Source organism: Schistocerca cancellata, chromosome 11 (assembly GCF_023864275.1).
Source record: "Schistocerca cancellata isolate TAMUIC-IGC-003103 chromosome 11, iqSchCanc2.1, whole genome shotgun sequence".
Lineage (NCBI taxonomy): Eukaryota > Metazoa > Arthropoda > Insecta > Orthoptera > Acrididae > Schistocerca > Schistocerca cancellata.
Genome location: NC_064636.1, coordinates 39,436,816 through 39,451,995, shown reverse-complemented (window position 1 = coordinate 39,451,995; position 15,180 = coordinate 39,436,816). Strand labels below are relative to the sequence as shown.

At 37.1% G+C, this 15,180-nt stretch overlaps 1 protein-coding gene across 1 annotated transcript in view; it reads left to right on the top strand.

The window, feature by feature from the left end:
* The window catches only part of LOC126108159 (putative vitellogenin receptor), a 36,188-nt gene extending 22,265 nt beyond the window's left edge, over positions 1–13,923 (top strand). The window contains exons 6-10 of the mRNA XM_049913402.1: positions 6,744–6,893; positions 6,974–7,087; positions 8,906–9,031; positions 13,561–13,776; positions 13,850–13,923. Coding sequence (XP_049769359.1) covers positions 6,744–6,893; positions 6,974–7,087; positions 8,906–9,031; positions 13,561–13,776; positions 13,850–13,923 — 680 coding nt within the window. The remainder of the gene's footprint in view (positions 1–6,743; positions 6,894–6,973; positions 7,088–8,905; positions 9,032–13,560; positions 13,777–13,849) is intronic.
* The last annotated feature ends 1,257 nt before the right edge of the window (positions 13,924–15,180 follow it).

Sequence of the window (15,180 nt, the reverse complement as noted above, 5' to 3'; positions counted from 1 at the left end):
TCCCCCATTCGGATCTACGGGTGGGGACTACTCAAGAGGACGTCGTTATCAGGAGAAAGAAAACTGGCATTCTACGGATCGGAGTGTGGAATGTCAGATCCCTTAATCGGGCAGGTAGGTTAGAAAATTTAAAAAGGGAAATGGATAGGTTAGTTATAGTGGGAATTAGTGAAGTTCGGTGGCAGGAGGAACAAGACTTTTGGTCAGGTGAATACAGGGTTGTAAACACAAAATAAAATACGGGTAATGCAGGAGTAGCTTTAATAATGAATCAAAAAATAGGAGTGTGGGTAAGCTACTACAAACAGCATTGTGAATGCATTGTGGCCAAGACACACGAAGTCCACGCCTACTACAGTAGTAAAAGTTTATATGCCAACTAGCTCGGCAGATGAAGAAATTGAAGAAATGTATGATGAAATAAAAGAAATTATTCAGGTAGTGAAGGGAGACTAAAATTTGTCATGGGTGACTCGAATTTGACAGTAGGAAAAGGGAGAGAAGGAAACATAGTAGGTGAATAGGGATTGGGGCTAAGAAATGAGAGGAAGCCGCCTGGTAGTTTTGCACAGAGCATAACTTTAATCATGGCTACAACTTGGTTCAAGAATCATGAAAGGTTGTATACATGGAAGAATCCTGGAGATACTAGAAGGTATCAGATTGTGTAATAGTAAGGCAGAGATTTAGGAACCAGGATTTAAATTGTAAGACATTTCCAGGGGCAGATGTGGACTCTGACCACAATCATATTGGTTATGAACTGTAGATAAAAACTGCAAAAAGGTGGGAATTTGAGATGGGACCTGTATAAACTGAAAGAACCAGAGGTTGCACAGAGTTTCAGGGAGAGCATAAGGAAACAATTGACAAGAATGGGGGAAAGAAATACAGTAGAAGAATGGATAGCTGAGGGATGAAGTAGTGAAGGCAGCAAAGGATCAAGTAGGTAGACAAGGGCTAGTAGAATTCCTTGGGTAACAGAAGAAATATTGAACTTAATTGACGAAAGGAGAAAATATAAAAATGCAGTAAATAAAGCAGGCGAAAAAGATCTCAAAAATGAGATCGACAGGAAGTGCAAAATGCCTAAGCAGGGATCGCTAGAGGACAAATGTAAGGATGTAGAGGCTTATCTCTCACTACTTCATCCCTCAGAGCTATCCAGATAAACACTGCCTACAGGAAAATTAGACCTTTGGAGAAAAGAGAACCACTTGTATGAACATAAAGAGCTCAGATAGAAATAGTTCTAAGCAAAGAAGGGAAAGCAAAGGTCGGAGTATATAGAGGGTCTATACAAAGGCTATGTACTTGAGGACGATATTATGGAAATAGAAAAGTATGTAGATGAAGATGAAATGGGAGATATGATACTTCATTAAGAATTGACAGAGCACTGAAAGACCTGAGTTAAAACAAGGCCCTGGGAGTAGATGACATTCCATTAGAATTACTGATGGCCTTGGGAGTGCCAGTCCTGACAAAACTCTACCATCTGGTGAGCAAAATGTAAGAGACAAGCAAAATACCCCCAGACTTCAAGAAGTATATAATTCCAATCCCAAAGAAAGCAGATGCTGACAGATGTGAAAATTACCAAACAATCAGTTTACTAAGTCACTGCTGCAAAATACTAACGTGAATTCTTTACAGACAAATGGAAAAACTGTTAGAAGCCGACCTCAGGGAAGATCAGTTTTGATTCCTTCGAAGTATTGGAACACGTGAGTCAATACTGACCTTATGACTTATCTTAGAAGAAAGATTAAAGAAAGGCAAACCTAATTGTTTAGCATTTGCAGACTTAGAGAAAGCTTTGACAATGTTGATGGGAATACTCCTTCAAATCCTGAAGGTGGCAGGGGTAAAACACAGGGAGCGAAAGGCTATTTACAATTTGTACAGAAACCAGATGGCAGTCATAGGAGTTGAGGGGCATGAAAGGGAAGCAGTGGTTGGGAAGGGAGTGACAGGGTTGCAGCCTGTCCCAGATGTAATTCAATCTGTATATTGAGCAAGCAGTAAAGGAAGCAAAAGAAAAATTTGGAGAAGGTATTAAAATCCAAGAAGAAATAAAAACTTTGAGGTTCGCCGATGACCTTGTAATTCTGTCAGACAGCAAATGACTTGGAAGAGCAGTTGAATGGAATGGACAGTGTCTTGAAAGGATATAAGATGAACATCAACAAAAGCAAAACTACGATAATGGAATGTAGTCGACTTAAGGCAGGTGATGCTGAGGGAATTAGGTTAGGAAATGACACTTGAAGTAGTAAGAGTTTTGCGATTTGTGGAGCAAAATAACTGATGGTCGAAGTAGAGGATATAAAATGCAGACTGGCAATGGCAAGGAAAGTGTTTCTGAAGAGAAATTGAACATGGAGTATAGATTTAAGTTACAGGAAGTAGTTTCTGAAAGTATTTGTATGGAGTGTGTCCATGTATGGAAGTGAAACATGGACAATAAATAGTTTGGATAAAAGAATAGCTTTTGAAATGTGGTGCTACAGAAAAATGCTAAAGATTAGATGGGTAGATCACATAACTAATGAAGTATTGAATAGAATTGGGGAGACAAGTATGTGGCACAACTTGACAAAAAGAAGGGACCGGTTAGTAGGACATGTTCTGAGGCATCAAGGGATCAGAAATTTAGCATTGGAGGGCAGTGTGGAGGGTAAAAATTGTAGAGGGAGACAGATGAATACCTTAAGCCGATTCATAAGGATGTGGGTTGCAGTAAGTACTGGGAGATGAAGCTTGCACAGGATAGGGTAGCATGGAGAGCTGCATCAGACAGTCTCAGGACTGAAAACAGACAAGTTATTGGAAATGTGTTCCTGAATAATTGACACTCTTCTTGTACAAGAGTGACTTCAAATTGTTGTGAAGATCATTCTTATTTCTGGTATTGATTCCATGAATTGAGCTGTTGGTTTGAAAAAGTTATAAATTTTTAATAAAAGTCATTAAGGAACACACATTGGGAAGCAGTAGTAAGTATCCCTAGTTACGTGAACAAACTTCTGCAGGATGTTTAAGAGTTCGTAGCAGAACTCTTACTGCATATTTTTTGTGCCCAGAAAACTTCAGCTTGGCTTGATGATTACCCCAAAAAATAATCCCATGACATTATGGAATGAAAGTAAGCATAGTATACCTCCTTTTTCATTTTATATCCCCTATGTCTGACACAATTATTACAAATAGAGATTTGTTAAACTTCAGCAGTTCTGTGGTGTGCTCCTCCCAGTTGAGTTTATCAAGCTGTAATCCCAAGAATTTAACACTATCCACTTCTTCTGCTTGTCATAGTATAAACTTGTTGGGCACCCCTTACAAGTTCTGAACTGCATGTAGTGTGTTTTTCAAAGTTCAGTGACAAAGAATTAGCTAGGATTAATGTCCACAATTACTTTTTAACCAATCTTTCTAATACTACTCAATTTATTTATTGCAGTGTTTGTGTCATTGGCACACCAAACAAAATTGGCATCTGGTAATGTTAATTATGAAAGGTAAAAATACATAAATGTAAGGGCTCTAAGATGAAACCTTGTAGGACCCAACATGTAATTAGTTCCCAGTTGAATACATGATGGCTTAATACATTTCTTTCCTAGTAACACCCTTTGTTTCTTGCCGGAAATAAGATTTGAACCATTTTGTGGCAATTCCTGTTGCACCATAATATTCTAATTTACTTAAAAGGATATTTAGTGAAATACCTTTGACAAATAACAAAATATACCAGTTACCTGCAATTTTTTGTGTAATGAAGTACATTTCACTGAGTGTAGATAGCCTTCTCAGTATCGGAACCCTTTAGAAATCTGAACTGTGACTTTGACAGTGTTTGTGATAAGATGGTTATAAAGCCAATTGTACATAAACTTTCCTAAATTTTTTTTTCTGAATGCTGGCAAAAGTCAAATTCGACAAATTTGACGCAATTTCATTATCTTCAGTCTCAAACAGTGGCTTAACTTCAGCGTATTTCAACCCTTCAGGAAATGTTCCACTGATAAACAACTGGTTACACATAGCTTAATGTTACTCAACTTGGAATCACATTCTTTACTGAACTTTGATACTTCATCTTAACCACTAGATGGTTTTTGATTTAAGATTTTATGGACATTACTTCTGCTGGGGTACTGAGTCAAATTCATATTATGGAAGTTACTTGAAATGCATGGTCTGAGGTATTCCATAGCAACACCTAGAGAACCTAACAACCCAATCTTTTCAGTAAGTTATAAAATGTTAGTTAAAAAGTTCTGCAACACAATACAGATGTTACCAATTCATCATTTACTCTTAATGCTATTCATCCTTCATGTCTGGTTCTACCAGTCTTCTCCTTCACTATATCCCATGTCTTTATTTTATCTGATGTGACTATCTTTTCCTTGTAATATATTTGCTTTGTCTGTATTACAGTCTTTAATATTTTGCAGTATTTCTTCTAATGTGCTGTAGCATCATCCAAACTTTTGGCTTGACACAGTTTATTTTATAAGATACCTTTATTCCTTGAGTAATTCATGGCTTGTTTGTAGATTTTGCTGTAACCTTAATTGGTTTTGGGAACAGTGTTAAAGCAAGAACTTTTGCTAATCGTGTTTCATTTTTCATTCATACCATGAGCACTATAAACATCAAATGAATGTGAGGAGTGTCCAAAATCAATTTTTGGCTTATAGATTACCCTATTGAGCTCACATTTAACATTTTATATCCTGTTCAGTATTAACATTTAACAGAAGGAAGTGCAAGTCATGGTCTGAGAGGCCATTGACTATTGGTTTTGTATTTGTTCATTGGACTCCTCTATGAAGATATGATCAATGGCTGTTGGTGAGCAGTTGGCTACCATAGTGAGGAGCATTAGTGGGAATTAAGTTGAATGATATTGTTACTAACACAAATAAGTTCTTATTGGGAGTCTTTAAGGAAATCTACATTAAGATCACCAGCAACAACTTTCTTTGTTTTTGGTTGTTAAATAAGCCAGTACAGCTTCAAGGTGGTTTACAAGCAGATTGTTACCTGCAGGTGCTTGATATACACTTAATATTATGATTTTTTTGTGAAATTCTACTTCTGCTGCACATGCTTCCATATGCTGTTCTAGGCAAAATTTATAAATGTCTGTTAAATGTATGACAGTGCCTGATGAATGTGGCAACTCCTTTCTCCAATTCTGATATACAAAAGTGAGTTGCTAACTGAAATCCTGTAAAACTGAAAAGTTCTCAACCAGTGGTCACATGTAAGAAAGCTCTGGATAATTCCTTCATGCTGGTACATGGTGAGCACAGGCTTGACTTGAAACGACTCTCCTGAAGTCTTTCATTAAAATGTTAGTTTTGGGAAGGAAAAGTGAACTACCATAAAACTTCAAACGGCAATATGAAGCTTCTTTAAAAAGTTAAAATTTTTAGTGTGGACCAGTTTCAGAATTAGGGCAGAAAAAATGGCTAGCTAATGGTCTAAATTCCAGGCTCTGAGGGCACACATTGAGAAATGAGAAATATTGCTGAGTCTTTGGAATTCAGCTGTTTTTTTTCCGTGTGTGAAAAGTAAATGTTTGCTGTAGGTGTTCCCTATTAGTGGAGGGTGATGAGCTGTCCCCTTGCATGTGCCCCCCCACCCTCCTAACCTTTCCCAGCCAGTCACCCTTTCCTCCCTGAGGGAGGAAAAAAGTTCTGAAAGCTGAGATAGTTTGTCACTGAACATGTTAATTCCTAATACTTGAAATTTCACCACCTAGAAGCAAGTCCTGATTAAGAATTTTGCATCATTGTAATTTTTTCAAATTTTCCTTTGAGACTGCATTTAAAATCCTTATTGATCCTTTTAAAAGGAAAGCTATCGACAAACTTAACTTTGACGCACACCTACTTGGAAACAGTCTGGTCCTTAAAAAGTAGCCATATTATTTAAAATGTTACTGAAATGTCATTGAGATTTTAAAGAGCAGTACACATGAAGTAAAATGGCTTACTTTTAAGTTCTGATTAAAAAAATGTTACTATAGCAGTGTACTCACATCAAAAAGTGAGGTCCAGTCTTTGTTCTGCACATTAGCTTTTGTATGGAAAAGTCTAACATTGTCTTCAACAAGTGTTACAATTTAGCAGCAGCAGCCTGTTTTTTCCTGCTTGTTTTGCTATGTTTCATCTCCTCCAAATTTCTCAAATGTTGAATGCTGCTTCATCTCACTTGCAAGAAGTTTATCAAGTGAGTGGTTTCCCCACGAGCATATTGCTGGGAGTTGAAATAGGAAAAATTCAGTGAGCCAGTGTTGTACCTTTCTGGGAGAGTCCTCCAAAAATCTCAATTTGAATATTCCTCATTCCAGTTCAGTTTTGAAAGTTTCAAAAAATCCTTGAACATGAAACTAATTTCATCAGAATTACAAAAATATGAAAACCTTAAAATTACACACATTTTGAGGACAAAGTGGCTCAGTTGGTCATAATACAAATAGTTGAATACAAATAGTTGTGAACATAAGGGCTGCTAAGTCTATACTTGCACCAGGAGGCAAGACTTGACACGACATTTCTCGTGAAATGTCGTGGACTGATCTCGGATGCAACAAGTCCAGTTGCAGTGATTGGTGGCTCATGCTTAGTGACATGTTGCTAATATTACTGTTTACTTAGTAGTTACTGTGCAGATTTATTTTGTGGTGAAATATCGCATAAAAATTGACAAATGTTAATCTCCAGGTAAGCCAAAAGATGCTACTGAGGGCTGCACATTGGACAAGAACTTGTTCAGTTGTCACGACAAGTTGAAATGTGTAGAAGTTGCCGAAGTCTGTGACGGAACCCCACACTGCTTGGATGGTTCGGATGAAGGTCCCATGTGCCAGAAAAGTAAGCTGATATGTAATGGTAAAGCATTCTGACTGTTCTCTCCTCATTTAACAGTTCAGCAGCAGCATAAAATGTTTCAGGTAAAGCATTGTGCCCCAACCAGGGCTGCAGCTTCAGGTGCCAACCAACACCTAGTGGACCTGTCTGTGTCTGCCCGATGGGTTTCAACCTGGTAAATGAAAAGTACTGCTCAGGTAATGTGATTACTTTCCGCTATTACATTTTAACTTGTCAAACTTGTAGTGACAAGACAATTTTCCAAGTATAAAAGTACTGCTAACACATGTTACTTTTGTTAGTCATAGCTATTTTAAGGTTTGATTTTAATTTCTCAAATCAAATTCAGATGAAAATATTTTAGCTCATTCTAAGTGAAACTCAAAACCCAGAAGTTCTTCGCCAGTGCAGAAGACTTACATAGCTAAATTAAGGGGGGTAGGATGTTAAACAGGCAGTCTTGAATCGGGAGAAATGCCACAGGAAAATTTAATTTCCACTGTCTATACTTTCAGAAATAAATTCATAAAGTTTCAAATTCATAAAACTTTGTCAGCATGGCCAGGAAGGATTCAGGATTAACAATCATAGCAGTTGGTTTCATTATTTTTCACTTCTATTGGCTGTGTTTGTTGCTATAGGTACAATCTTCTTCATAAGCAGATTCTTTGATAAATTTTGCACAGCATACAAACCACACTTCCAGGTGTATGAAACTCTAGAAATGATTCCAGTTATGAAAAAAGAAATGTGCTGTTACATTTTAAACTTCATGCTTTGAAAAACCTCAAACTTTATAGTTATCTCGAGTTTTACCACAGTTTATAATAGATTTGGAAAATTCTAGTTTCATAAACCTGTGTGGTTTGTATGCTGTGCAAATTTCATCAAAGAATCTCCCTTAATTATGAAGAAAATTGTACCTACAACTAATGCAGCCAATGGTAAGTGAACAAAAGGTGCAATACAAATGTAAAAAATCATTTTATATTTTTGAACTTCCACCACTAAGGGTAAATCTTGAATCCTTTCTGGTCATTCTGAAAACTTTTATGAATTTATTTTTAAAAGTATAGACAGCGGAAATGGAAAATTCCTGTGGTATCTCTCCTGCCCAGTCGTCCCATTTATGTCCTGCACCCCCCTCCCCTTCCTTAAGATACAAAGCCAAAGTATGTCTGTTTATAATATTGGAACAATTTTAGACACAATTGGAGTATCATAAATTATTCATTGCTTTGCAAATTCTATAATCTCAAAAGTAAACCAAAAGATAAAATTAAGAAAATTGCCTCTGATTTCGAAGGATGGCTCACCATCTTAAGTCATCCTGATGGTTTTCAAAGAGTCAAATTCTGGGACAGTGCCTTTGTGGTAATGGCTAACAACTTGTCCCCTTGGGCAACCTATGGGCATGCAGTTATATGCATGTTTAACTTCCGTTATTCATATTTAGCTGACAAATGTTAATTACTGTAAAATCATCCCTTATTGGTAATATTTAATTTAGTCATCTCCTGTAAGACAGTTTTCAATAAACTGCCATTCATTGGTGTTAAGAGTGAGGCAGATATAATCACCAGAATATAAGTCTGGTATTAAGCTAAAAGAATGGTAAAAACCTACTTACTACTGGCAAAGATATCTTAATCCAAAACTAGACATGACCCTCTACTGTCATGTTAGATAACCATGAATTAATCATCCATAAAATGGTTATTAGTTTACCCACCCTCTCCCCTGTTTAAAGTTTGGGGAGATGAAATGATAAGGATTTAAATTGATTTCCAATAGACTTAATCCCTAGGATCACGACAGTGGAAAAATGTCTTCAAAATATCAGTTTGAAGGTTAACGGCACGACTTTAATAGCATTAGAGGCCAAAGTAACAGAATTTTGATTGTGTAACAATTTTTGTGAAACCTCTTCAGAGGAAAAACATATCATAAAACATGTCTTTGTTTATATTATCACAAATGATGCAGATGTTTGTATTGTCACTGAAATTTTCCAGACATTGATGAGTGCAAGATGTATGGCATATGCTCCCAGAAGTGCAGAAATAAACACGGCAGCTATGAGTGTTTCTGTGACCAGGGCTACACCTTGCAAAGTGATAACCACACTTGCACTGTCAATGGTAAGTGCTTCCATAAAGTACACATATTGATATCTTCAGTGAGATTCGGCTGTGACAAATTCCTTGACCCCACCTGAAGTTCTCACTCTGTATACTGTCTTCATATTGCTGAAAGTGTCTTGTTCATAATTCAGTCCACTCACGTAAAGAATTTCTCTTCTTAGCCACATTTGAAAACACTATGCACTCCACACTGTCAATGACTTTAGACCTTATAAAAAGCTGTTTTTTTTCCCCACATGCTTCATTAAATGCTTACCTTTGAAATTTGTTCTGTGCTTTTTGTTTCCTCTTCTGATCCTGTACCTCAAACTTTCTCATTCTGCAAACATTGCTAGCTTTCTGTACTTGTCTTAATCACTTCTGTTCCTTCTTGTACTAATCTTCCGGCTGCTAATGTCTCGTTATTCAGACAAGGATGTTGAAACTTCCTATCAGATTGTGTGTGGGACAGACATAAATTTGAGACACTTGCCTTTTGCAGGCAAGTGAATGAAATGTGTTGTAAAATACTTAGGTATTTCCCCTCCACATCTTTATCTCTAAAAAAAAATGCAATTTTGATGTCTGTTACTGTAATATAATCTTAGATATCATGCTTGCTAAGCAAAAGTATGTTCATAAATCTTTATTTTAAACTCGTTTACCCATTGATGGTATAACACCCTTAACATCACTGTTTACTGAAACAAAAGGGTTGTCTCAAATTTGCCAGATCCAAAGCTTAGCCATAAAGTGGCCACCATCAAAATCTTTAAGATCAACTTTTAGAAAAGACATTGCATATATTTTGTTTATAATCAAATTTCAGCTACTCTGTGGCCCAGTGTGAGCTGCAGTTTTCTTACAGCAGTGAAATTGCTGGGTATTTTAATGTTAATGTGAAATAGATTTTTGCTGAAAAACATTAAATTTTTGGCCAGCAGGTGCAAATCTGGCACTGCAAATGCAAGAAAAATCTGAAAGCTTTCCATATTTAATGGTTTAGGAATGCAATGTAAGCTGAAAGTCATTGAGAACTGCCACTTGCACAATTTGTTCTGTATGAGTGCCAGAAATACCAGGATGCTGTACAATGCCACACCTGGTGGTCAGAAATTGGAACTCATTTCAAAAAATGGTTCAAATGACTGTGAGCACCATGGGGGAATGCTTTCAAATGGCAACTGGTTGCACATTAGAATAGTTACCAGTTTTGTTGTTATAAGATGGTCCACACTCAACCTCACTGAACTTACTGGTTGGTTATAATTGAAGTGTAGCTACTCAGTCCCTCAGACTACCAGTTTGACCTACCCTTCTGACAAATTCATTCCTATCACAACTGAAAGAGATGCACCATGTCACTATATAAAACATAAAGCAGCTAATTTTTTAACTTGTGGAAAGGAACTCTTGGAAAACCTCTAGCTTTATCATTTCGTCACATTATTTTGAAGATAGTTTTTGAAGTTAGTAGGAATTGAATGTGCAAATCCTATGCTAGCTCCTGTCATCACAAGATCTTGCACAATGATACAATGAACTTTGTGACCATAGCTCACACTTGATCAGTGCCATAGATTTAAACTTGAGTATCTGCCATAGTGTGGTTCAGCCTTGTGATTTTTTTTTTTTTTTTTTTTTTTCTTGGCCATCTTTGAGGCAGTTATACCACATATTTATCAAAAAGTTGTTCACAGCATTGTCATTAGAAGCATATTCATGCTTAGTTCGTTCTTACTTGGATGTTGGCAAGCTTTTGGCAAAACTTAAAGTATTGCTACTAAGTTTTAAAACTTACCTGAATTCGAATCGGATGAGGACATGTGACACTGTCACTGGACATTTACATACAGCTAATCTTATACCAGCATGGAGGAAAATAAACAGCTGCACAAAAATTCCTCCTACATCTGCACGCAATAGAACCTTTAAGTTCATGGTTTATGCAGGAAAGGAAGTATTTAGACATTTTGTACATAAGGCTGGCTGATGGTTTTTAACCTTGTGGGATACAGTGAATGCTTGATAAATTTCCAAGATGTTAACATCTCTGCAGTAACTTTGAATATCTGCAGGCTTGAAGTCCTATGTCAAAGTAATTGTACTTGCCCAAGCATCATTCTGAGCAGTGCATCAGTTGCCAGTCAGTTACTGATACAAAAGATATGAGAATGGAAGTCACTGACCACATACATTACCTTCTAGAATTGTTATATGCATCCTTATAACAAGGGATCACACTAATCAGATTTTTTCTGTACACCTTTAATAAGGTACATATTCCTTAATAGTCCACTGTGGTATTGCTGAGAATCTCCCAAGAGACTGCTTATTCAGTATCCTAAGTCTGGTTTATATGGTGACTGTGTTGAATTTGGATTAAGTTTGTTAGTAAAATATCATGGCAGCCCCAAAGATTCAGGTACTTAAACAGTTAGGCAAAATCTTAAGCTGCCAACCAATACTTCTGTGGTTTATCCAGACAGTTTGTTTCTTAAGAAACAATCTCGCCTCTTACCTTATGCAAGCAAAATGGTTGTAGTTTGAAGTGAAAAGATCTTTGCAAGCTTCCTCCTTATTTAGTTTCCATGATTAAACAGCTGTTTCCATCTCAGTGATATCAATACCTAGCACACTAGATTTGCCAAAACTGATCTGTTGGCTTGTGTTCGATGTAATCTTTATGTAACAAATAACTTAGTTTGACATTGGCATAACTGTGCTGAATTTAAAGGTTCATCAATTTTCTTCATATTTTGCCACCCACTGGGCAACACAATTAACCATCCAGTTACAGAAAAGCTGTACCTGCCCTGTAATAACGAAGTTACATGTACAATTGCCAGGTACTGTTGGAATTGTTACTGCATTTCTAAGATACGAGAAACAGTTTGCTATGCAAAAACTCGTTGTGGATAAACTTTGGGGAAAAGTGAAGCTTACGGGCCAGTACTACATGAAGTTAGGGTGTATAATGGGTCATAAAATCTGCAGCCTGATTTTGAGATGAAAGAAGTTGGCTTTATTTCCAGAAAATGAATCTAACAAGATTCTATTCATAATCACTAGTGAAAGAATCATTGTCATTATCTTCTCATAATGTAGTTCTCAGTACCATCTAGTTAATGTGATAAATTTTAAGGATTCTTTTCCACATCTGCTTGTGGAGTATGGAGAATCATGCATATTTCACCCACTCCCATATCTGGGACGAATCTGACTGTTTAATTTTTCATTCAGTGTGAACTTGGTGTTTCAATCAGCCATCCATTATGCATATTGCTGTTAGTGCAGCTTTGAATAGCTGATTACTCTGTATGTGTAGTGGTTGGACAGATGTTAGACCTCCAGGGATGGGTAAGTTTTCTCTTTTATAGCTTATCTTGGACTTCCCTAGTCCATGAAAGCTTTCCAGGAGAAACATGAACATCTTTGCTTCTCATTGGCAACAGTTAATTTCACAATGCTAGATTCCCATTTTGAGTTCAGTGTTGTAGAATAACATATCAGAATAGACATGGCATTTAATTCATGTTACCAGGTTGATGAACGCTCGCAGTGCAAATTTATCGTGTGGTGATGAAAATTCCCTACTTTTCCTTTTAATGATCTAAAAGCCATTAACAGTAGTTTTCTCCAGAGATCTTTCATTGGTCTGATAGAATTTGTTATACAGATGTCAACTTTCTTGGACAATGATAGCTAAAAGGAATTAAAATTTGTGCCACAGCTGGGACTTGAACCCTGTCTCCTGTTTGTATTGATGTGCTAACCATTACATCACAGTAGCAGTATGACTAATACACGTGCAGATTACCTTAGGTGAATGCCCTCACTACTGTGAACTTAACTTCATACCTTCATTGGCCCTTTCAGAAGGGCAAAATGGACTGGAGGTGTGAATAAGTTTGTTAGAGATGGCATTGGAATAGGGTAGTAGGAATGGCTGTTAACCAAACTGCTACAGTGACTCGATGGTTAGCACATCTGCTTGGCAAGCAAGAGACCCAGGATTAAGTACTGGCTGCGGCACAAATTGTTTCTTTGACTTCTATCATAAATTTCAATTTGAAAAAATCTTCATGACCATCCCTGGCTGGTTTTGAAACCAGTGACACCTAGCACTTTGGCTAAAGCCAGTGCTAGTGCACACATTCCACTAATAATGCATCCATAACTCTCTCTCTCTCTCTCTCTCTCTCTCTCTCTGCAAATTGTACTTTCTTCCTGCTGAAGTTTCCAATATTCTCTTCACTTTTAGTGTGCTCTTGACATGCTGGGCTGAGGCTGAAACACTGTACTACTCATATAATAGTATCCATTGTAGAGTGCAGCAACACCAGTCTTACTAAAGTTTCTTCCGCACACCCCGTTTTCATTCTTAACCCCAGGAAAAGTATGTGCAGATAATTGATGTATATACAGCATTTTTAAAATAATCTGCATTGTAGATTATATTCAACAATAGTAAGTCTAGTATGCTTTGTAGACAATATTGTAATATTTTGAGAAATAATGCCATTATTTCTTGCTGTTATGTGCAGAAGGAGAAGCTGTCTTGCTGTTTTCAACAAAGACCGAAGTTCGGGTTTACTTCATGCGGAACGAGGTGTACAGGTTGGTGGCAGACGGGCAGCAGCATGTGGCGGGAGTGGCTTATGATGGATTGTACGTCTACTGGACGAGTGTCCGCAATGGAGAAGAGGCCATCATCCGGAGCAACCACGATGGCTCCATTACTGATGTGCTCGTGTCTTCAGGCAAGTATGACAGACAGATCAGCCTGCTAGTTTCATCCTGTATGTGTTGGGTGTTTGAGATCCTGTCATGCAGAGGATTTTGTAAAAATGCTAGAGGGAACTGATATTATCCCTGCAAATCCTAAATCGGGGGGCCGTTCAGGATGAGGCAAAATTAATGTGAACATGCCAAAGTGCATGAAATTCAGAGGGTGTAGTAAAGTAAAACAACCTGCAGGTCTTTCTTGTTGGTTACATTACTGCATTGGTCTAAAATTACTTAAAATTTGTGTTGACCTGGTGAACAGAAAAAAGAATTCCAAGTACCTGGAAAGGTCTTGGAGTGCTGATAAACCCTTGTCAGTGTCAATTACTTTGATGTGCAGTCAAAGAATCGAACAGGTGTTGGAAACCCACATAATTGGAGAATTTTAGGAAGGTATGTTTAATCTATGGCTGCATATAGGATTCTCACATGACCCATCCTTGAGTCTGCTAGAGTGCTTGGATCCTCCCCAGATGAAAAAAGTTGCTAACTGAAAAATGATTCTACCATCCCAACATAGTCTGTGTAAGGAAATTAGGGCTCATAGTGGGGTATTTTCAGTCAATTCCCACTTTACTGTTTGTGAGTGAAACAGGAAATGAAATGGCTTGTAATGGTTCAGGTTATCCTAGGCCATGCACTGTATGGCAGCTTGTAGAGTATGTAGGTGTAGAAACTGAAGTAAAAAATTAAAGTATAATGAATAGTGGGAAAAATTTCAAATGTCAGGAAGTGTTGAGATGGGGAGTTAATCCATTACCTATTTTCCCTATAAAAGACTGTGTAGTATAGTTCTATCTAACCAACCAATCCTTACTTTTCCTGTAACTTCCTTCCCTATTTTCAATACGGCAATATTTCTTCAAACACTGTTCCCAGATTACATTCCTTTTCTTCCAGGAAAACAATGGCATCAAGCATAAGCTTGACTGATCAGTAAATATTTTCTGAAATAGAAAAATAAGTAAAATTTGATCCATACAAATATGGTTGGTACTATTTATGACCTATTTATTCAGAGGAATTTTCAGTTCAAAATTTGATGCAGCAGTGCCTCAATGCCATGTATCCTTCTGCTATGGTGTTTACAAAATCGACTAATTTGACACAAAGGACTGATATAACTGCCATTTTGTTTCTTGTTCAACTGTACTTCTAACACAATTTTACTACTAGAGCTAAGTGTTTTGTGTAGGTGTAGTTAATTTGCTTTATACTTAAATTTAGGTCCATAATTAGCTGAAAAGTAACGTAATGTAGCCAAAACACAAAGCATAAAGGGTATCTGGACAAAGTGCATTGTTCTTATTTAGGTTTTTACATATAGTGCTAGTTGCCTATGGTGTATATGAATTGTGAAAACAATGTTGTCTTCCACT